This window comes from Plectropomus leopardus, chromosome 3 (genome assembly GCF_026936395.1).
Source record: "Plectropomus leopardus strain MGB_pleo_1.0 chromosome 3, ASM2693639v1, whole genome shotgun sequence".
Lineage (NCBI taxonomy): Eukaryota > Metazoa > Chordata > Actinopteri > Perciformes > Serranidae > Plectropomus > Plectropomus leopardus.
The window spans coordinates 4,371,454-4,393,908 of NC_142178.1; the positions used below are offsets into that span (position 1 = coordinate 4,371,454).

At 40.2% G+C, this 22,455-nt stretch overlaps 1 protein-coding gene across 5 annotated transcripts in view; it reads left to right on the plus strand.

Moving 5' to 3' along the window:
- Positions 1-22,455, plus strand: part of tbc1d1 (TBC1 (tre-2/USP6, BUB2, cdc16) domain family, member 1) — a 71,844-nt gene that overhangs the window by 37,107 nt on the left and 12,282 nt on the right. For 4 of the 5 annotated variants that reach the window (XM_088075385.1, XM_088075386.1, XM_088075387.1 and 1 more), the window contains 8 exons: positions 202-350; positions 1,621-1,881; positions 5,234-5,353; positions 5,640-5,753; positions 5,925-6,058; positions 13,747-13,947; positions 18,604-18,765; positions 21,384-21,542. In XM_088075385.1, the coding sequence (XP_087931511.1) occupies positions 202-350; positions 1,621-1,881; positions 5,234-5,353; positions 5,640-5,753; positions 5,925-6,058; positions 13,747-13,947; positions 18,604-18,765; positions 21,384-21,542 (1,300 nt within the window). The remainder of the gene's footprint in view (positions 1-201; positions 351-1,620; positions 1,882-5,233; positions 5,354-5,639; positions 5,754-5,924; positions 6,059-13,746; positions 13,948-18,603; positions 18,766-21,383; positions 21,543-22,455) is intronic. The other variant, XM_042484948.2, reaches the window with a different exon arrangement.

Genomic DNA, 22,455 nt, shown 5'->3' on the forward strand with positions numbered 1-22,455 from the left:
ATGTTTTGTTTGTTATCTGACATCGGAAAGCAGACATTTTAGAGGAGGTGGTGTTATTTTTCATCATTATTAATCTTCACATCTGAAACATAGAAATGGTGAATGATAGGGGTAACTGAAGTATTGTCCTGGTTTGTGAACATTGGTTACATATAAAATCACGTCCTGCATGTAACCTTGGTTTGTGTGTGTTTTTGGCAGGGAAGCAGCAAGGCCAGAGCTCAGAGGGACAACAGTGTAGGAAGTGACAGCGGCTCCTCCATTTGTACGGTCAACAGCAGCCAGGACCAACCTTGTCTAGATGACCCCTTGTCTGCCTCCTCCCAGCTGCGACCCACCAGCCCACTCAGGTAAACACACCTAAACACACATGCCCACACACTGACTCGTAACTCAGGGCAGAACAGTCAGTGCTTTAAAGGTCAGAGCAGTTGTTTTACTCGGAATTCGTGATCATAGGGGTTTTCAAAACCCTCAAAGAAGTTCAAAGGAGCAGTTTCTAAGCCTATGTGGGTGTCTTCAGGAAAAAACAGATAGATGAATCAGTGAGGTTTGAAATTGTCTTTTGGCTTGCATAACTAGAAAGCCAGAATTGTAGAGAAAAAAAAATAACATTGTACATAATTAAATTATGCTTAAATTAGAAAAAATGTCACAATATTTTTAGGCTATATCATGATATATGATATATATCTTGATATTTGAAAAACTCCTCTAAACTACTAAGAATTAAATTATTTAAATGAATTACACTTTCAGTGAAGTAACTTAAGTCTAATAAAATACTGTTATATTGTTAAATAAAGTATAGTAATGTTATAGTTAAATAAGTCCAAGCAAAACCCATGGTGCTTTTATTTTGAGGGATCTGACTCTTTTCGAGCTGGAAGTGTCGATGTGTTTGCTGTGGACTCAAAGCTTTTAGTCAACAGTTTGATGTTAACAGAAATTTAAATTGTAACCACAGTTTGAGGATTCATGTACTGCGAGCTTAAAACAAACTAACAGCTCTCCAGTTTATAGATTGCAAAGATTTCTAAGTCGCACTGCTGCTCGGTGGCCGCAAAATGTGACTCTGCAGATGAAAAAACACAAAGCCTCACCTGCTCACACTGCCACCACTACGACTCATTAAGTTAGACTGTTTCCGCAGCACCATTAAATGTGATGATTTATTCTCTTTAAGAGACAGCTCTCTGGTTCATATATTAATAGTATATGAAAGCCACAGTGGTGCTCTGTGGTTGCAAAATGCAACTAAATAGCTCTGCAAAAGTCCTGCTTTTTGTGTGTGTGTCGGTGACAGGCATAGAGTCATAGGAGAAAGAGGGAAAAACAAAACGCCGAAGCGAGTCTCAGGCCAGTGGCTATAAACACCAATGAGACCATTTATACTCAGTCGGCGCGATTAAGTCATTTTGTACATTGCATGTGGAACAAGCCGCAATGCATCAAGTATATTTGTATATTCACCCAGCTTTATCTTAAATTATCCCAACCTTCCTCTAATGAATTAGAAAGTTAATTTCACCTGAACCCTCTTTTTTGCCTTGGACGACATAAAACTGTATGTGTGGACACTGTGTATTTCTCCTTACATACTTTTCTCATCATCATCAGGTGCCACAACTCCACAGGAGACCTGAAGCGCCTTGACTCCTCTCTCCCCCTGTCTCCCTCCTCATCCTCTTTACCCGGTGACGCTCAGCCTCAGGGCTTCCGCCGACGGGCCAGCACCTTCAGCCACCCTCCCACTCCTTCCTCAGCAGAGTACTCTCCATTGCACAAACCAACTCAAACACCACAGGACCCGACTGCAGCTACCAAGCCCAAGCTTGTACGACACTACTCCGTCAGCACCGACTCTCCACACCAGAGCAAGTAAGGAAAGTGTGTGTTTGTGTGTGTGTTTGTAGAAAAGTAAATGTGTTTGTAATCATTGTGAGTTGTGGTACCAACATAAACCAGGAAATTGTTGAGGATTTAAATATTGCTTGATTTCATCCAGTAGAATGTGACAATAAGTGCAGTTATTCAATGTTGTGAGATCTTAGATTACATCAGTAGAGGTGAGGAATGAGCAGCGTCATACATGAAGTTACTGTGTGACGGCAGGGTATCTGTGTCAAAGGGAGACAAGACAGAATAGATCTATGAAGATCTACATAGTGGAGGAGAAAGCTGGCTTTATGCACAAAGAAGTTGAGTTCCTGTCAGAAAAGTGATGCCCTTCTCTTAAAATCTTGGCTATCAACTTTGTTTTCTCTGACCTTGAACCAACTATTGTGTGTACAGTAAGACTCTTAACATCAAATTTAGCTTGGAGGCAAAATCAGATGACAGTGCTTTTGGTTATCTGAGAAAAAAAATCATAGATAAGATGATGTAGTAGGTGAGAGTGCTCACAGTTAAAGGGGAACTCCACCAATTCAATGTTTCCTCATACAATGGTTTATATGAAGTGTGTATCCCCTCTCTAAATTCAAACGTTTTTGCCAGTCTGTTAAAGCAGCGCAGGCGGATGTCTTCATGAGTTCTTTATTTCCTCACATGCAGTTTGTGGAGTTGGGAGGTGAATAATCTATTACTTTATCTGGTCAGAGTTGATTAGGTCAGACTGACAGATAAGAGGAGCTGCTGCTGCAGAGTGAATGCAAACTTTTAGGGGTCATTTACAGGACAAATGTTCTTGCATGAAGGGTTAAACTTTTGTTGCGGTTTGGCCTTTGGCACACAACAATGGCATTTTGGGGGCCTAAAAACACAAAGCTTTAAACAGGTTCCAGAGTGTAATCTTTAGAAAATGCAACCCCTTCTGTCGCTGTGTAAACTGGCAATGCGCGGATCCTTTGAGAACGGTGATGTCACAGCCACACGTTGAGCATGCATGTGGTGTTCTTCTATGGTGTGTCATTACAAAGTTACACCGCCAGCCACTGGCCTGGCATGCATACAACAGCATTTCCAGTTGTTTTTGCAAATCTGTGTACACAAGGATCGTTTTTACAATATTATCATATGAACGCAGATTTTTTTTTTTAAACTCAAAGCAAAGACATTTCCGTTTTTAGTCGGGCCATTCTTGTCTAAACGTGGCCTTAGGCTCATTGCAATTATGCTTCACTTTTCACTTTCACTGTGCCTGATGCTCTGCTGCTCCATTTGTCCCAAAAGTACACCCTGCGCTCCAGCAAAATGGCACAATGCAGCCTATAATGGTATCGTATGTATATTACAGAAGCACTCCTAATGAACAGCCCAGCTCCAAAAATATAAAATGAATACCAATACATGGCAGCAGATGTTTCGATTGTAGCAGGCAGCCAAAAATAGTGTTGGAAACCCTGGATATCCTATAAAAAGTTATGTACACCGTTTGTGTTGTATTTCACAATGTAGCACCATGATATCTTACAAAAAATACTCCAACCACTTAGGTTTGGTTTAGAAATAGAATCACAGTTGGGCATCAGTAACAATGTTGATTTTTGGTTTCACAAAAGACCCAAACCCCGGTCCCCTGGGTCAGAGTCTTGTTTTAGTTTGATCCACCCCCCACAACGGCCCTCCTACCCTCATGGACTTTGTTGCTCTATTGTTGTGACCTGACCTCCTCCTTCTCTCTCATCAGAGAGGAAGGTCAGCCTGCATCTTATAGATCACATGAATACAGCCTCCTGGTTTACAATTATATAGGTTCTAAATGATTGATAATGCATTACTTTTTGTCCTATGTATGAACAGGAAATGAGAATAGCCGAACCGATTCTTCTCATTAAACTGCATTTGCAGGCGTTAGGGAATACTACTGCCTATGTTAAAAAATGTTTAAAGTCTGCACTCTAGATTATGCTGCCATGAATATTCTGTATAATTATCACTGAGGTGACTTTGGTCTGATGAAGAGCATGTGGCTTGAAATGGTGGTACTTTTATTAAATATTCACTGGAGCATAATCTAGACTGCAAACTTTGTTTCTTCTGCTCGTATATTATCTCTTGTCCTAGCCTTTTTCTCGTCATGTAGATGTGCATGCTTTTGTGATCTCTTTTTTTAAAAAATGTATAAATCTTTTTTGTGGCTCCAGAGGGAGCTATGAGATAACTAATCATTTTTATCAGGTGGGTCAGAGACAGTTGGGTCTGAAGACTACAAATCTAAAATTTGAAAAAAAAAAAATCAATGTGTTGAGTTAAACAGACTCTACAGACTTCTGTAGCCAGTTCACATTAGGCTAGCTTGAGGCTACATTAGCCACTACTGGCATACATACACAAACCTCTGGCTGAGCTGTCAGTGGTCAAGTTGCATAGTGGGTAATGTAAGCTCCAGGTTTTGGCAAGTAAAAAGAATGTGAAACAAAATAGATATCCTTTTTTTCTGTTCCATCCATGGTTATACTTTCCAGAACAGTTCATCATAAATCTGACAGTGTTCACCCTTTAAGACCTGAGCAGATTGGCTCAGTTTCTTTCCAAAACATAGGATAAAGGCAATGTGCAACTTGACAAGAAATAACTAAAAAAAAAAAAAGCAAAGTAGTAAAAAGAACAAGAGAATGACATGAAAATTAGCAACAAAAAATAAAAGTTAAAAAACAATACAAACAAGAAAATGACCTGGGAAAAAAAATATATATGTTCTGTCACATGGAATATATAATTCTAATAGTCATAAATATATTTTCTGGACATTTTCCCCATTCTTCTGAATCATTTTCTTTTATATTTCCCTCTCACTCTCCTTTTTTTAACATTTATTTAAAGGTTATTTTGTTGTCACCTAGCAATTTCTTGCAATTTTCTGAGAATGAGAATTATGCCTTTTCGCTCCTGTTTCAAAGGTTAAGATACTTGTGATAGGCATTTAAATGCAGTACAAGAAAAAGTTATGCCCATACAGGTTTCAAGGGGCTAAAGGAGTGCAGCGCCAAATCTGTGGATGTCTCTTTTAATTTCCCATTAAAAGTACTATTACATGGCTTATTTTTAATAGTTGTACTTTTGCCTTTTAAATCTGGAAAAGACGATATCTCAAGTTTATCACGGTTTGTAATGATCAAGAAAAATTTGTTATCTACTCACATAAATCTCATCTCTCGGCTGTATCTTGAAAAGTGTTTTTCTGTCATTTTCCCTGCTCTTTCTCACCGCCCCCTTTTCAGTTTTCACACTTTTATCAGTGTCTTTGACTTTCTTTGCTTTCTCTCTCTGTATTTGCACTGTTTCTCAGACATGTCCCAACTGACTCCACCCTTCCTCCCGTTCCTCCCTGCTCTTCATCTCCCTCTCCTCCTCTCCCTCCTCATCATCCTTCCTCACCTTCCGCTGGAGCCCGACTCAATAAAAGACGGTGAGGCTCTTGCATTGCTTTTCAGCTCAGCTCATGCAGTATCTCTTTTCTCTGTTTTTATATTCACTTATTAATTGTTCAGTCATTCTTTGACCTTGTTTGCCATGTTATTATGTAAAGCCCCGTTCAAACAGAGGAACACGTGTCACTCATTGGTTGACAGGTTGAAAAGAGATCAAAAACTTTTCTCATAAGCAATGCATTTTTCTGTGTGGACAGGGGCTGAGTTTCTTTTTTTTTCAACTGTTTTCTGCCTCCTTTGTTCACCTCAATCTCTCCATCTCAGTCCTCTGGGCGGTCTGCGTGCTCGTCTCCATTCCTCCTCCTCTGTCCCTAATTTTCTGAAATTTCAATTTTTGGCCCCAGTCCAAGAGATCGATTGTCCTGAGCCAAAGAGCAGGTACACACACAAAATAGGCACGTCCATGTAAGTGTGTCAAGTATAGCTATAATTTGTGCTTTGTGTTGCATAGAAACAACTGAATTTATGCCTTTAATTGTTATCAACTTTTATATAATTGTGTGTGTTTATGTGGTATAAACTGTGTGTGTTTGCTTGTTTGTGTTTCAGTGATGTAGCAGCTCTTTCCACACCAGGTGCAGCGTGTTGGGTTGGTGAAAGTCCTCTGCGGAGCCACCGCCACTCATGGAGGCAGCAGATCTTCCTACGGGTCGCTACACCTCAGAAGAGCACAGAGAGCAACGGTGAGAACAAACTCACTAATAAATTGATTCAACCCATTGCAAGGCTCTCCACTAGGACTAACCAGTGGCTTTTGTACAAAAACATTGACATTGTCTGTTAGAGTTAAAATGTTCTAGACTCAGAAAAGACACAACTCGGGAATGTACAACTAATAGAGTTTGATATGGAGAATATTTCTGTAATATAATTCCATCACTGAGTTAGACACGTGTTTTGCTTACTAGAAAATATGGCACGTTTCGTTTTTTTTTTTTTTTAGGGCACTTGCCTAACAAACTGATACCAGCTCCCTGATAACTGCAATAGATAATGCGTGCCCAAAAAATCGCCAAAAAGGCATTGCACAGCAGCAAGAAAGGAGCACCCAACAGGCTCCCTGTACCGCAGGGAATCAGTGGTTTTGCTGGCAACGTGTCTTTGTGTGATTAAGCCCATAGTGTGTCAGGGTGCATGAAAGAGGTAAGATCTTTAGACTTAGCTTTGCATGCTCCAGTTAAAAATTTAAACATTTCTTCTTCCAACGAAGGAGGCAGTATCAGGTCAATACACTGTAAATACACATGCTCATGTTCATTCATGTGTGCCTAATACTCTAACAAGATAAAAGCATGAGTAAGACACCACATACAGGCTTTATTACCTGTGCTGTCTTTTTAAAACACTCATACATGTAGAGAGTGGTGTAGTGAGAAAGCCTTTCCACACTGTGTCGCTCTTTAATTTAATATGATGGTTTATGTGCTCAGTCAAGAGGAAGGGAACAAGAATAGATCACATTACCACATCTCTCCTGTATGAACCCGAAAAGCCTATTATCTACATTTTCGGTGATCCTTGATATACTAATTTTCATGTCCATTCAAGCATTTAAGATTTTGGAATGCTGTGGGATTTTACTCATTGGGAAATGCCAACCAAACCACAAGTTTTAAGTAGTAAGGTACCCTCTGCAAGTTTACTTTCCTCTTGAATTCTAAGTCTAGAAGTGCATATAAACCTGGGTGATATCTTTTGTTTATGTTTATGTTTTGTTTCTGGGAATTTTGTGTTCAGTGCTCAAAAAATAACTTTTTTTGCCAAGATATATTCCCGTCCTTAGAGAACATTGCGATATATAAAGCATACAAGTTGGCCAGAAAGTGCAATGTCATTCACAACTATAGATCATATAAAATAATGGACATATCAACTGTGACATTTCCTGTTGAGTTGTGGGTTGTGGTTTGTTGTTTGGCACCCACCTGTTACTCAAGTGGCGGCACCCGTTATTACGCAACTTTAGCCTTATAACATCTAAACAGTGTAGCCTCACAAATGGACAAATTAGCTACAGACCATGTTTATTTCTGCTGTGAAGTTGGGCATTTTAACACAGGGCTATATGAGGGCTATATATATATAAGTGCCATTAAAGGAACTGCAGTTTTTGGTACCTCTGCATTGGCTTCATTTTTCAGCCCTGGAGGTTGATGCTGGTTTCTCTATGAAAGTGTCTAAACTTAGAGTAAGTCTAAAACATGCAGGGCCTCATATTTCGGTCTTGTTATTAGACTGTAACTAATTAACATGCACAAGAGTTTTCGTGGCATCTTTTGTTTGTTCTGGAGCATTATTGAGTGAGCTTACACTGCTCTGCGTGTTATCAGTTATTTTCTCTAATAGTGCTGATGTTTGACACTAAAGGCTGGCCTGAAATGAACAGTTTGAGTAAAAGCTTGAATGCCTTGGGGGCTAAAAATAAATATATATACAAACAGTAGGTCTGCTGGGAGATTTAACGCCCTGTCAAATATTCTGAAGGTGTGGCGGATACAAAATAGTGTGTATGTGCACTGTACATATATAATATTGTGTGTGTTTGTCTGTCTGTCTGTGCAGACATGGGAATCATGCATGTGCTTGCATGTCTTCAGATCCTGTGTTTTGATAATTATATATACTGTGTGGTTGTGTGTGTGTGTGTGTGTGTGTGTGTGTGTGTGTGTGTGTGTGTGTGTGTGTGTGTGTGTGTGTGTGTGTGTGCGCGCATGTGAGTATGACAGAACAAGTGTTGACAGTTGTGATAGTTGGGCTTGGTCACACTTTAGCTCCACTATATCAAACAGTGAAAAAACAGCCTCCTTGTGCAAAACAGATACAAAAACACATTCATGTATTTCTCCTTGAGTTAGCAAATAAGAGGAAATGATTTCTTTATTGCACTTTATTAAACCAGTGTTTATATTTTGTGTTGGAAGTAATGATTTTAAGTCTTTCACACATTTCAGTAAGCTTATAGTATAGAGTTAGTTTCAGTAATATGCATTAAAGCCCAGCCTGATATGAAATGGGGTTGCAAATAGCAACTATTTTGACAAGCTATATTTTATGGTCAGTCAGTTAATTGTTTGGTCTATTAAATGTCAGAAAATAATGAAAAAAAATGCAGAATCTTCATCTCTCTCATTCAGTCTGGCCAACAGCCAAAGGGAACCTAAAAGTATTGTTTCCAAATTTGTCAAACACAAAAAGCACTGCAAGTACTCACATTTGAGAAGCTGTTTATATGCCTCTGCACCAGTGAGGCATGAAGCGAGCATTATGGTGTCCATCCATCCGTCTTTCCCTTTTTCATGAAAGAGATAGAATGCCTTCAGAGAATTTCTTCAAATTTGGTACAAAAGAGCACTTGGACTCTGGTGGTCACTGTGACATCACACAGCATGATTTTGGCCAACTCATGAATTCATTTGCAAAGTATGACAACATTTCACAGTAATGTCTTATAGGATAAAATGATGAAGTGATTACACTTTATATCCAAAGAGTCAACGGTCATCTCCACTTCGACATCATAATGTTCTGCACTTTTCTAGCCTTTTAACACTTTTCTGGCTGTTATTTAATGTCATATCTCAGGAAGAGAAGGGGAGACATTTGGTAAGATCCTGAATTGGTGACACTAATCCTTGATGTTACCTCAAAATTGTCTTCTCCGCTGCCAGGAAGAAGATGTGTGTGAAGCATCCATATTTTCACAGACAAGAAGTTCAACTCCATAGTTGCATGGAGGTGTACTTATGGCTCAATAATTATCAAAAACGTTGATATATTTTATTAGTTTATGTTTTATTTTTCAGTCAGTAACTCGACTTCTTGTTTTATCTGTAAAATGAATCTGAAAGATTTCATTGAGGAAAACTATTTTTATCATACATTATCAGTGACATTAAAAGTCTGGTCCCCAAGACATCTCTTTCAAAAGTATGGCAGATATGGATGTCAATTACATATGCTTTCTTTTATAGTGACGCACTCTACAGTAGGATCAAGTTGAATACAATAGGTTGAATACAATAGGGAATAAACAGCAGTAAACCCTACATTTATTTATAAAATTTTATTGATGCTGTGAGAGAGCGCTGATTCACGGCAACGATCATAAAGGTTACAGATTCTCATGTGGTTGTGGAAATATCTTGTCAAGTCTTTGAATGAATGTAAGGATGTGGAGGTGATCGCTGTCACCTCTTTGCCCTGTGTTGTCATGATAGAACACATGAACCTTTCCTTTATTGACACATTACATATTTTTGCAGTTTTTGTCAGTACAGTACCAACAGTTCAGACAGAAACCATTATGTCTCTTTATGGCACTGTATATCCAAAACCACCTCCTGCACACATGAAACAGCTTGGCAGGTCTAACAGAATGTTTGGGTATTATTTCAAGTACTATAACCAGAGTAGAGATGCTGTGTAGGTGTCTGTTAAGGTGAGATATGGACAACAAAAACAACAAACAACAAAAAAGATAACAAAAATCTGCTGCTCTGAAGTGTCATCTGGCATTGAACCTGAAAAGTAAACAGGCACATTCTGCCATTGGGTGGCGGATCCGCCTGCAGCGACGCACGCTGCGCCAAAAATAATAGAGGTAGCTGCTCTGAAACAAAGTCCTACGATGCCAGTGCTGTTTGGACTTCTGAGCTACTTCATACTGTTAATCTTTATAAAACCTAAAATGAATGACTTGTGTAGCTTCCATTTCAGTTTTGACTTCATCTGGAGAGACGAGTAAAATCACATACATACCGTGAGAAAAAAGACTAACTTTGAAGTACTATAAGTGAATTACGAAAGAAGCTGTACAGATGATTGATATGAAAGGGATAGTTTGGATTTTGTGATGTTGGGTTGTATGAGGTACTTATCCCTCGTCTGTGTATTTCGTGCAGTGGATGTCAGTCGGCACACCTCCAGTTTGGAGAAGCAGATTGGAGTTGGAAAAGGAAGCTAAGCAATGTACTGCTGTGGAGGTGGGTCAGCAACAAAATGTGTTTTAGCCACTTTTTAGCCAAAAGTTCCACCTAAAATCATCAATAACAGCTTTAGTGTACACTATATTGAGAGTATTTTCTTCGCTCTACCTTTCTGTCATATTACCCATTTCAACGGGAAAACGGTTTACTGCCTCACTTCCCCATCCATGCTCTTACCATCAAAGCCACCAAACTCCATAGACAAAAACAGTGATTTTAGCTAGGTGAACACGGGAGCTGCTGGTCTACTGCTGTCTCAGTTATTTAGTTAATTTGTGTTGGGGTGCCCAGTATAAAAATAAAAAAATAAAAATAGTAAAAAAAGTAAAAAATAATCAGAGCTGGTATGTATTATGTGTTACTTTGGTGAATCTGAACTAATCCTTTTAAATGCCGTATTCACACAATAACACATACCCAATAACTGAGACTCATCGCACTGGGCGCGACAGCTCCAAAAGCGCCTTGAAAGTGCAGTTTGAAAAACAGATGGGACATCTGTGGAGCAGAGCTGTGTGCACGTGGCCAAAAGTGACATTAACGAGCAGTGCGACTTTGCACCTTGATGAAAAGTTTAAAATATTTTGACTTTTATGCGTGCCCAAAAAGCTTGAAAAATGCATTATGCAGCAGCAAGAGAGGAGCACCCAACAGGTGTGTTCTGGGGAAACGATGGTTTAGCTGGCCACATTTCGCTGGCCATGCTTTGCCAGCCATGCATCTTGGTGTGATCCTGTAGAGCAGCAGCTCCCATGTTTAGCAATGTTAAATTACTGTTTTTCTCAATGGACTCTGGCTTTAAAGAGAGCAATATAATCACTTCATTTTCCCGTGAAGTATCACTGAATCACTGTCTAACATTAAGGTAAAGCAGTGAAAATACTCAAAATAAGGCATACACTTGAACTCATATTGATTTTTTTAGATGGATAAATGTGTTTTGTTGCTGATCCCTCCACAGTAGTACATTGCTTAGCTTACATGTTGTGCTTAAGCCTGCTTCTTCAAACTGGGCATGTTCACTGACATCTACCATTTGTAATATTGTGTATGGATAAGTAACCCATACAACCCCACTTCAAAAAATCTGAAGTACCCCTTTAAGCTCTCGACAACAATGACATCCAAGGCTAACCACAAGGAGACTGCTGAAGCAAAGATGACTGAACACATGACTGAATAGTAAAAGCATATTTTCAATAGGAATCCAAGCACAGCTACGGGGATTATTTTTTTTCATGTTACCCTTGGGGGGTGTCGAAGTCTCATATTGTCCAAATTCTCAGCCAGCTACATACTCCCACACTTCTATTGACCTTTGACCTTCACAAAGATGGTATTTTTTGATAATGGATGACATTACACTGAAGTGTTACCATTCATTTGTTCACTTCTGCACACACCCCTCTGGATTCTGCGTTTCGGTCTAATAAACACAACAGGAATGTGGGACTAATGTGACCTTTTTATCCACCTACTTATTGAAGGGATTAGAGAGGTTAAGGCCCGTCATTGTGTGCTAAGTTTCCCTTTCAAATCAAACAGGTAAACATCAAGTAGGACATTTCTCTTCATCATAAATAAAATCTGCACCTGAAGTTTATTTTGACAGTCAACTGCCGTCAAGCAAAGGAATAACAGTGCTTTTAGCAGGTCAGTGTGATGGGCTTTGTGCAGGCTGAATGCAGAGCTAAATTGGGTTGAGTTGGGCGTGTATTTATGTGTGTGCTTACACACATGAGGTCATGGGTGTGTCGACTTTTTGAGTGTGTGTGTGTGTGTGTGTGTGTGTGTGTGTGTGTGTGTGTGTGTGTGTGTGTGTGTGTGTGTGTGTGTGTGTGTGTGTGTGTGTGTGTGTGTGTGTGTTGGAGAGGATGGCGGTGTCTCAAGGTCATGTTGACAGTCCACACACAGACAGCGCCAGAGGAAAGCGCCAGCCTTGTTGACCCACTTTGCATGTAGTGTTTGTGTGTGTGTTTTCCAGGACATGTTTCTGGTGAAATTGGAGTGTTTGTTCAGGGAGTGGATTGTGCCACTTTATGCAAGAGGGTGTGTGCGTGCGTGTGGTTATTTTAGCATTAAGGCGTAGTTTTTATGTTAAGATTAGGCATATGCAGTATGGTAGCTATAGTTAAGGTACAGATAAAGGAAACTGATGTAGCAGATAATCCCCTCAAGTTTAAATAAGCAGGATAAGTCTGTACAAGTGAATGTGTGTGCACTTTTCACACCTAAAAGCTAACTCCTCAGCTGTTACGTTAAAGCATGGCAGGAGTCTGTGTTTGTCTAACAAATACATGTGTCTCTCAAGAGAGTCGTCATCAGTCTGTGTGTGTGTGTGTGTGTGTGTGTGTGTGTGTTTGTGTCACACACACGTTTGCTTTGTCTTCACTTCTTTAAAAACATAAGAGCCATATGTTTGCATAGTGACTATGCTGGTTCCAGCATGTCTTGGAAAGTCTGCCTGACACAGACACAAAGGCATACATACATCCTTACCTCACCTGGCACAAAGAACACTATTGTCATTGTGTGTGTGTGTGTGTGTGTGTGTGTGTGTGTTGTGTGTGTGTGTGTGTGTGTGTGTGTGTGTGTGTTGTGTGTGTCGCTGACCTATCTTACATGTTTCTAATTTCCTCAGATGAGTCTTTGGAGAGATAAGCATCACATTGACATACCTAAGCCAAGCTAAGGCGTGTGTGTCTGGGTGTGAGGGGTGTGTCTATGTGTGTGTGTGTGTGTGTGTGTGTGTGTGTGTGTGTGCGTGTGCGCGCGCGCGCGTGTGTGTGCGCGCGTGTGTGTGCGTATGGGTGCGTATGTGTGCGTGCATGGGTGCGTATGTGTGCGTGCATGAGTGCATGTGTGCATGCATGTGATCAAACTGAAACATGATGTTTCAACGGAGTGAAAGAGAAGTGCTATCTGGATAGTTGTTATGTCCTTCCTTTAAACAACACCGGGTATTTTGAGGTTTGGGATCCACCCTGTACTTTGGGGTGGAGTCACACAAACACTTTTTTTTTTTGTTACTGCCAGTGCGTTGCACCCGACTGTGTCAAATATATCTATGTTTAGCAGTTTTCGTTTTATTTTGCAGGAATATCCGAGGGATTGTCAATAACAGAATTGACTTGGGGTTTTTGAATATGGGTCAATAAAAGGTCTCCCCCAGATAAAAAGTGTCCAAGTGTGTCATGTCCAGTGAATATAGAATTTTCCCTAACTCCCTAATTTTCTCTTAACAACCAAATATTATGAAAACTTCCATTATTTTATGATATGACTATTATAATATGGTAACTCTGGTTTTATTTGCTGTATCCTGCTGCTGTAATGTAGTGTAATTTGATCTAAGATAATGTCATACTATCTGATATGTCTTTCAGAGAGGGGGGACCCCTGTCTGGAGGGGGGTCGAGTGTGCGTGGGCCAAGTGGGAGTTGGAGGAAGCGGGGACTCGTCCATAAGGGTGGTACCTGAGGAGAGGACAAAAAGGAGCAAAGAGGAGCTGAGGGAGCTCTGGAGGAAGGCCATCCTGCAGCAGATCCTGCTGCAGAGGATGGAGAGGGAGAACCAGAAACTACAGGGTGAGTCAAATGGATGAAGAGTATTCACACACACACACACACACACACACACACACACACAGTATAGCATAGCCTAGCCTGTTTTCCTTTTTTTTTAAGATGATTTTTGGAGCTTTTTTATTGCCTTTAATGGACAGGAGAGTCTGAGGGTGAAAGGGGGAGAGAGAGAGGGGACAACATGCAGCAAAGGGCCGAGGCCGGAATCGAACACAGCCTCTGTATATGGAGAGCTGCTCTATCCAGTGAGCCACTAGGCGCCCCGTCCATAGCCTTTCATAGTAATTTTATCACACGTTCATAAACAAAAGATGATGTTTTATTTTTGCAAACATCCTAAATCATTTACCAAACAAACTGGTAGCATAATCTCTCTTATAATTAGCATTAACACTTACATTGCCATGCACTGTGTTGCAGTTAAAGTAACTGTCCAGTTATACATACCAGATTGAAACACAGTACATTTTATTTCTGCCTGGTCCTGCAAAGTTGAATTGGATTTATTGTATGTCTTTTGAATCATGTGAGTTGGTTCCTCTTGAATTTGAAAAATGTTCATCTTTGGATAAAATGCTCCGCTCATCGTTGTCCAGTTACAGCAGAGAAGGGATGGGATGTGTTTGTTGTAGTTGTTGTTGTAAAGCGACCTTGACTTCATGAAAGGCGAAATTCATTATTATTATTATTATTATTATTATTATTCATTCCTTTAAAAGTTGCTCAGTGGCGCTTGAAACCAAAGACGTTCAAGAAGCTCCCCGGTATCACCCGGATCTTCTGCGTCTTGGGGTCCAAAGAGCAGGTGCACTACAGATTTTTACTAGCCGTGCAGCTAACTTCTGGTTACCCTTCGCTAACTTGAGTGAGGATTAAGGTATTCAATCATGCAGCTACTTCAGAATTTCTAAATGTTATCAGATCAAGTGGATCAAATCTCGATGTGATCTCCCATATGAGTCCCGGAAGTTGTAATTGCACTGTTGGTTTCAAAGCCCTGTGCTGTTCCGGGAGGGTTTATACTCTACCTTTTTGTCGACATTTTTACTTCTGCAAATATTGGTATCATAGCAACTAGACGCAGCCAGAATGTCCCGGCTGAAACAATGCTGCAACTCCAGAGAAAGGGCACACCTGTTCTTTTTATCTCTTTTTTTATATTTAGACACATTGCAAATCAGCAGCTTATATAATGTGTGTGCGTGTGTGTGTGTGTGTGAGATTGCTGTGGGCATATCTGAGGGTGGGCCAAGTGCACCATCGCTTTTCTGACCTAGTTGGCACACATCAACACATGCTTAGCTACGCACCACACCCCTAACTACCTGCACTGTATACAAACCATTAAGTCACACACACACACACACACACACACACACACACACACACACACTTCATCCATCATCACTACATAACAGGGTGAATAGAAATCATCACTACATAACAGGGTGTGGATGGAGGGAATGTGGGTCAATATTGATGGAAGAAACAAGTCCGGACAGCAACCTCACACACACTCACAAACATTCACTACACTGTACACACCAGCACACACATCTGCAGTGTGTGGCAGCTTTCTTGGGCGTCTATAGTTTGATGATGTTTTATTTCTCCCACAGGGTGCGCTCCACCTTTCTATCCCTTATTTTTCTGGGTGGAGCTGAACTCTCTGTCCTCTATACTTTCTGTTTATCTCCCTCACTGCTGCCCTGGTTTATGGGTCAAACTGCAAAAGTGTGTGCCTCCATCTGTGTGTGTGTGTGTATCTTTGTCAGCCCCAGGGCGGCGTATCCTATCTTGGTGTGTGTTATCATGGGCGGATAGTTCCGGCAACAAAATGGGAGAGAAATGGAGGAGAGTTTGGAGAGAGGAGAGACTGAGCGTGAGCTGGGCCGCAGCCAGTGAGCGAGTCCCTGATGGACCAGACTCTGGCTGCTCAGACAGCTGATAAGACCTCGGCCTCTCCAGCAGCATCTATTCTTACTCTGGGTGTGTCAGCTATCTGCTCCGTCCAAGTTTTCCTTTATTATCCAGACTACACCTTCCAGGTCACTCACGCCTCCTCGGTCTCTGATTGCAGAGGCACTTCATAAAACACTTCCAGGCCTCTTGAGATCTTAATTCATCCAGTGCCAAGTTATTTAAAAATGTGTTTATTCTAGATTTCAGATCTGTGCAAAGCAGTCTATTGCATATTTGCAATTTGCATATTGTAGATGTTTTCATTAAAGCTGCAGTGTTTTTGTTATAGCCCCAGGCTTATTTTAGCAAAATGTTGCTGATGCAAATACAGGTCTTCCTCCTGTTGGCTGCACATCTACCTTCGTTTCCTGGAAGATGTCAGTACAGGCTAGAGCGGGAAACCGACGGCTGTCTCTTTCCTGTGATGATGTCACTTTCCCAAGCTCTGCCAAGTTGCAGCCTGTCATTGCTGGGTGGACACCACACATGAGCGGAAAGGGTGGGGAAGTCCACAAGGGGAATGGGGGAGAGAAAAAGGGAGAGGGATTGACGGACAAGACAAATACGGGATTGAATGAGAGGAAGGAGTCGAGCGCAGGCAGAAAAGAGAAGAAGAGAGGGGCTGTGGGTGAAGAGATTAGGGAGGAAAGAGAGGAAGGGTGTTGCCAGAGAGAGAGGAACAGATGAGGGGTGCTGGGTGTGCCCTCACCTTCTTTGATCACTGCTGTCAACATGTTGCAACGGAATTCACAGTTTGTGTCTTTCTGTTTACTTTACAGGCCCTGTTAATGAGAAAGTCACAGATTTGATTGTGCAAACATCTTATTATGACACTGCAGGGGTGTGTGTGTGTGTGTGTGCGCGCGCACGCGCGTGTGTGTGTATGTGCGCGCGTGTGTGTGTCAAATTCGATAAATCAACTTAAACGGTAATGATATGTTGTGTTCACAACTTGCTTCCGCTCAAAATCACTTATTGCATGTTTGACAAAACACCTTGAAAGTTAAACACGGTGTTTAACCAGCAGCAGTTATTTCTAACACATCCCCAGCTCACTCTGTTTGAGCCATTTGCCTCCAACATATCCAACCAAACCAAAAAAAAGGAAAGGTTTTCTGGTTTTGTGTGATATATGTATTTTGATTTACTACCTCAAGTGTGATTAAATCTTGTACTCATTATTAAATATTTTATCTGATAAATTCAGTCACTAGAGGATGACAGCCTCACTCATTAAATGCATTTGGCCTGGCCTGTTAGAATGATCTTTGTCTAAAAAATGAAGATTTTAATTCATAAAACCTTAATAATTTCTCAGTCTGACCTTATTAGAGGTGGTAATTTAAGTCCAGACATTTCTAGCATCAGTATCGTGATACATTTATCGTGATAGAGAAACAGCATAAAAAGGTGAGATATAATCTTTAGAGGTTATTTGATTAATCATTTAAAAGTGGGCATGTCGTAAAAGTGAGTCTCAGTGGTGTAATGCCAATACGCTAATATATGTCGGGAAGAGAGATACGAAGTTCATTATAGGCACCGTGTAACGTTCTTAAGGCAGTCCACTGTAAAAAGCACTGAACACATTATGGAGCTAGGTGAGGATTTTTGGCACAACTTGACTTACTTACAAGGTGCATGGAAAAGGGTAATAAGTCAAAAGGAGGTTGGAATCCAGCAACATCAGATGACCCTGATAAGGTGTGTTGTCTTGCAATAAAGTTGAATACTACATACTTAAATACTACAAGTGTTGCTGGAGTTCCAAACCCTTTTGCATTATCTGACGCTGCCAAAGGCACCACTTTCCTAAAAGTGGCCAAATTCTAGCCAGATGGCCTGTAACCACGGTATTTTGGGGAAACAAAAACACACAGATGTAGCATGCTGTTGCTTGCTCGCTAATTTAATTTTTAGCTTCTGTGTGGCTAAAAGTTGCAGATTGATTGACAGGTGGATGTCATGATATTATTGGCTGAAATGGGTGGGTACTAGCTCATGTAAGCACACGTCATAGTTTGTTTTACAGGAAGAAAACATGATTGTGCTGGCAATACAAAGTGCTTTGCATAGAGACAAAGTAGGCAAGGCAAGGCAGCTTTATTTGTATAGCACATTTCATACAGCAGGGAAATTCAAAGTACAAAAGAAATACTTTATTAAAAGAGTTTTAAATACAATTAAAGACACCATTAAAGAGCTAGAGAATAGAAAATAAAAACAAGACTAAGAAGACTAAAACATGAGAATAAAAGTTAAAGTGTAATGTAATAAAATGTATATTATTTTTTTTAAATGTGTGTGTGTGTGTGTGTGTGTGTGCGCGTGCGTGCAGATAGTAAAAACACATTTGTATTTTACTCTCTAAATTTAAATCAGTTTTTGTCTGCAGTCACAGTTGCTTTTTGTCTTCTACACTGGTTTTATTGTTCTGGCTAGGTTACCACAACAAAGAGCATGTTGAAGTCTGTTTCCGTAGTGTATGAAAGTGCACAAGTGCAGAACAAAACCAAAAAGAAAGACAAAATGTACAGGACTTGGTGCTTTTTGAAGACAGCCACGCACTGGCATCTGGCCAGGTGTTAGCACCTCGGCTATACACACAGACGCGCGCACACCCACCTAAGGACCGAGACAAGAGGTTGACAAAGAGTTGTCATGTTATTGAAGTCTGTGTGTTTATTATGTTCGTAGCCTCAGAGAGCGATCTGCAGAACAAACGTCTGAAGCTGGACTATGAGGAAATCACTCCGTGTCTAAAGGAGGTCACTCTGGTGTGGGAAAAGATGCTGGGAACTCCTGCGAGGGCAAAGGTCAAATTTGACGCAGAGACCATACACGCTGCTGTTGCACAAGGTACATATTTGGTTCCACAAATACATATATCAGTTCCTCTTGGAAATGTTTGTTCTTTTCTTCTTTTTTTTTTTTTAAAGAAAAACCCAGAGGTATAAGCAAATATTGACCAAAGCTTAATGTATTAAGCTCCAAAACTGAAAATATGAATTGTAAGGATATGCTTATCATCAGCCTGGACCCTTTTAACAAATACTGCAAAAAAAGAGAGCTTAAATTCCATGTGTGCACACAGTAAAGACAGTTTGTATTTCACTTTAACAGTTGTTCCGCTCACTGAGTTTTTCTCATTGTCAAGACCTTCTGTTCTGCTTTCTAGTATCAGTATGTTCCGCACAGAGGACAGGGAGGTTATCTCCGCTGTCCTCAGCCTTTAACGTAACGGGACATCTAAAGTTCAAACTGCACATGCAAGCAGAAAGGCTTCTGGCCAATGAAGATCAGTCTCAGAACTGAGTTAACCTTAAGATCTAGATTATGACGCAAGATGATGACATCAAATTGACACGGTGGTCACACGGGAGTAAAGCTGCAAGGTCACATGTTTGAACATCCTCCCCCCTGTGATCTTCACACACAGTTTTGTGGTTATACTCAGGCTCTTAATTTCAGTGAATTATATCTTATTATATCTTAGTTGTTTACTCCATACAAATACCTAAGTGTAAAAATAACATATTTGCTCTGCTCCTTTTAGAATATTAGCATACATACAATAGAAATTTCAGCCTGAAAAATATGATCAAGGATCTAAGCAATGGGTATCAAAATGAATAACAGTTGGAGAGTTTTGGAAATCTGAGAGGAAGATACCAAACTGGGAATGAAAAAAATTCATACGTACCTTCAACTAAAGGACTATTCCAAAAAAAATCATGTCAGATTCTTGGAGGTGAATACTGCTATCCAAATCAAAATTAAAGCATATCAGGAAAGTAACATAAGAATAATTTAAGCATTATATCAATGATTGAACACTAATAACAAACATTTAACTAAATATATCAAGGTGAAATGGGGAAAAAAGAACTCAGTGAAAAATTGGCATAATGTGTGTAAGATGGACCATTCATACACTAATTCGCCTGGAGGGAATTCTCACGGAAGAATCTGATTTGTGTCTTTATTACGCCAAAAATGTAAAGTAATCAGTTGCTGTCGTCAGAAACGTTGGTGAGAGTGTGGTTCTTTTGTCGTATGTTTTTCACGTTTTTTGGAAATGTCAGCAATAATTATATTTTTAGAAATGGTATGCAAAGAGATAAAGAAAATACTAGGACATGAGGTCCCTTTGGTGTTTTTTGTATGTAAATTCTTTGGACAAACTGTTAATGCCAGTGATAGATATTTGATCAAAATACTGCTAGTAGCAAGCAAGAAAGCTACCACTTAGAACTGAGGTGATGGCACACCACCATTGAAGGACCAATGGCTGACAGCTGTGGAAAAGGTCTTTTTAATTGAAAAATTGACACATACTATGACTACAAGAAGCACAACTAGAAAGAAAATGGAAAAAGCTAACTTTATAACAGACTCAAAAAGACGACACTGGACTGGAACAATAGAAACTAATCTTCAAGGATGTAAAAATTTATATACACCCAAGCAGTTTTTGTTTTGTACTTAAGCTATTGTCTTTGGGTTTATTATTCTGTCGTTACTGACATGTAGGGCAGGGCGATATGTCCTAAAAATAAGATCTCAGATTTTTTCACTCCAAAGTAGATTTACAGTTTTAATGGACATTTTTTCTCTCTTAAAAACAAACTACAAATTGCTTTAATTTCAGCAATAAAAATGAACAAAGGCAAACTGAAAAATGTAAAGGGCTTCAAGTCTGTATTGCATATCACACAGTTTTGCATATTGTACAGCTTTACAGCAGAGAATATTAAAAACGATCAATTCTGAGATCATACAACCGTCTTTAAACATTAGTTCCGTGTTAACAAGTAATGTCATTTATTAAGTTCAGATTTGGTCTGTTGTAGTGGAGTCAAACAACGTCCCCTCCAGCTCTCTAGCGATCTTTTCACATGTACATTCGCAGCCCACTGTGACCTACGGAAGCCCAAAGAGAGAGAGCAGAGGAGGAGAAAATCTAGATATGAATTTAAAAAAAAAAAAAAACAAACACAAATACAAATTCCTTGATAAAATCAGTTAATCATCCAACTCTACTTACATGGCAACGTCACACATATTTGTGTTAATAAAGATTTAAGTGGAAAAACAGAATATTTGCATACAGCTACGTATGTGTTCCTAAAGTCAGGAGTGAAACTCCACACTCACTCACTGTTTAGAAACCCTTTTTACTGGCAAACAAACTCCCCGTCTGTCACTCAGTCAGACTAATTACTGGGCTTACATGAGGTATTTTTTCAGAGGAGTTAGGACTTCTGAGTATCTTCAGCCCCCTGAGGTTCACCACATTTTCACGCCCTGACGTCAGCTTTTCTCATGATTTGCATATTACTGGTAGAAATGGGTCTTTGACAATGTCTGCATCTGAACCTCTGTCAGGTATGGCATGTTAACGTGTCATTCCACTTTAGTACTACCCCGCCCAACCCCACCCTCACTCTCTTTCATCTCTTGTCATCTTTCGGCAGGCGTCCCAAGGCAACATCGAGGTGAGATCTGGAAGTTTCTGTCGGAGCAGTACCTGCTCAGACAGACGGTCCCGTCCCGACCCCCTGCCAATCACACTCCGTACAAAGAGCTGCTCAAACAGCTCACCTCGCAGCAACACGCCATCCTCATAGATCTGGGTAACTTACACACACACACACACACACACACACACACACACACACACACACACACACCACACACACAGATAATATTCATATTCACTTGCACACATTTTTATATGCTTGATTTTGAAGCTATTCCATTACATGGAAAGAACACTGAGATACACATGAATATACAGTAAACCCTGTCCATAAAAACACAAATTTCCTTCTCATTCACACATTTTACATTTTGCAGACTGTATCTACAGGTCTTAAAAAGTATTATAAAGGGTCGAATTCAGTTCCCTTAACAAAAGGCCATAGAAGGTATTAAAAGTCTTGAATATTCTTGACAAAAATATTTCTTTCTTGCCTGCTGTGGACACTAGTTCTCTTTAAATGCCTTTGCAGTGGTGACAGTGTTTTTGGGTTATCTGTCCCATCCATAGACTGTATATAAAGATGGACGACATGACAACTTCCCCCCAAGTGAGGTTATACAATCTAAATCGCCCCCTGGTGTCTGACTGCAGTATAGGTCATAAAGCCCACCCCTCCATGATAGTGAATGGGATATAGGCCAAACTAAAAACTCAAAGTACACACCAAATAAATATTGTCCAGAGATGGCTTCTGTCACTGAAGGTGGTTCTCACCAACCTGATATTTGTTCAAGTGTTTGTTTTTATGATAAGTTTGGTTTTAATGAGTTATTGAATTATACTAAAGGGGGCTTTTCCACCATGATTGGTAGCTGTGACAGCCAATCCGTGTGCTCGCACTCAATGGGGCTGCTCACGTTTTTTGGCGGGATCTCCCCCACCATGGATATCGCTACTGCGCAGATGCAGGCTCTCAATGACATCACCCTCACAAGATGGCAACGCTCTTATCTCAAATATTTTAACCTCACTTGCATAGCGGGGGGTTAGTGGGGGCACGTCTT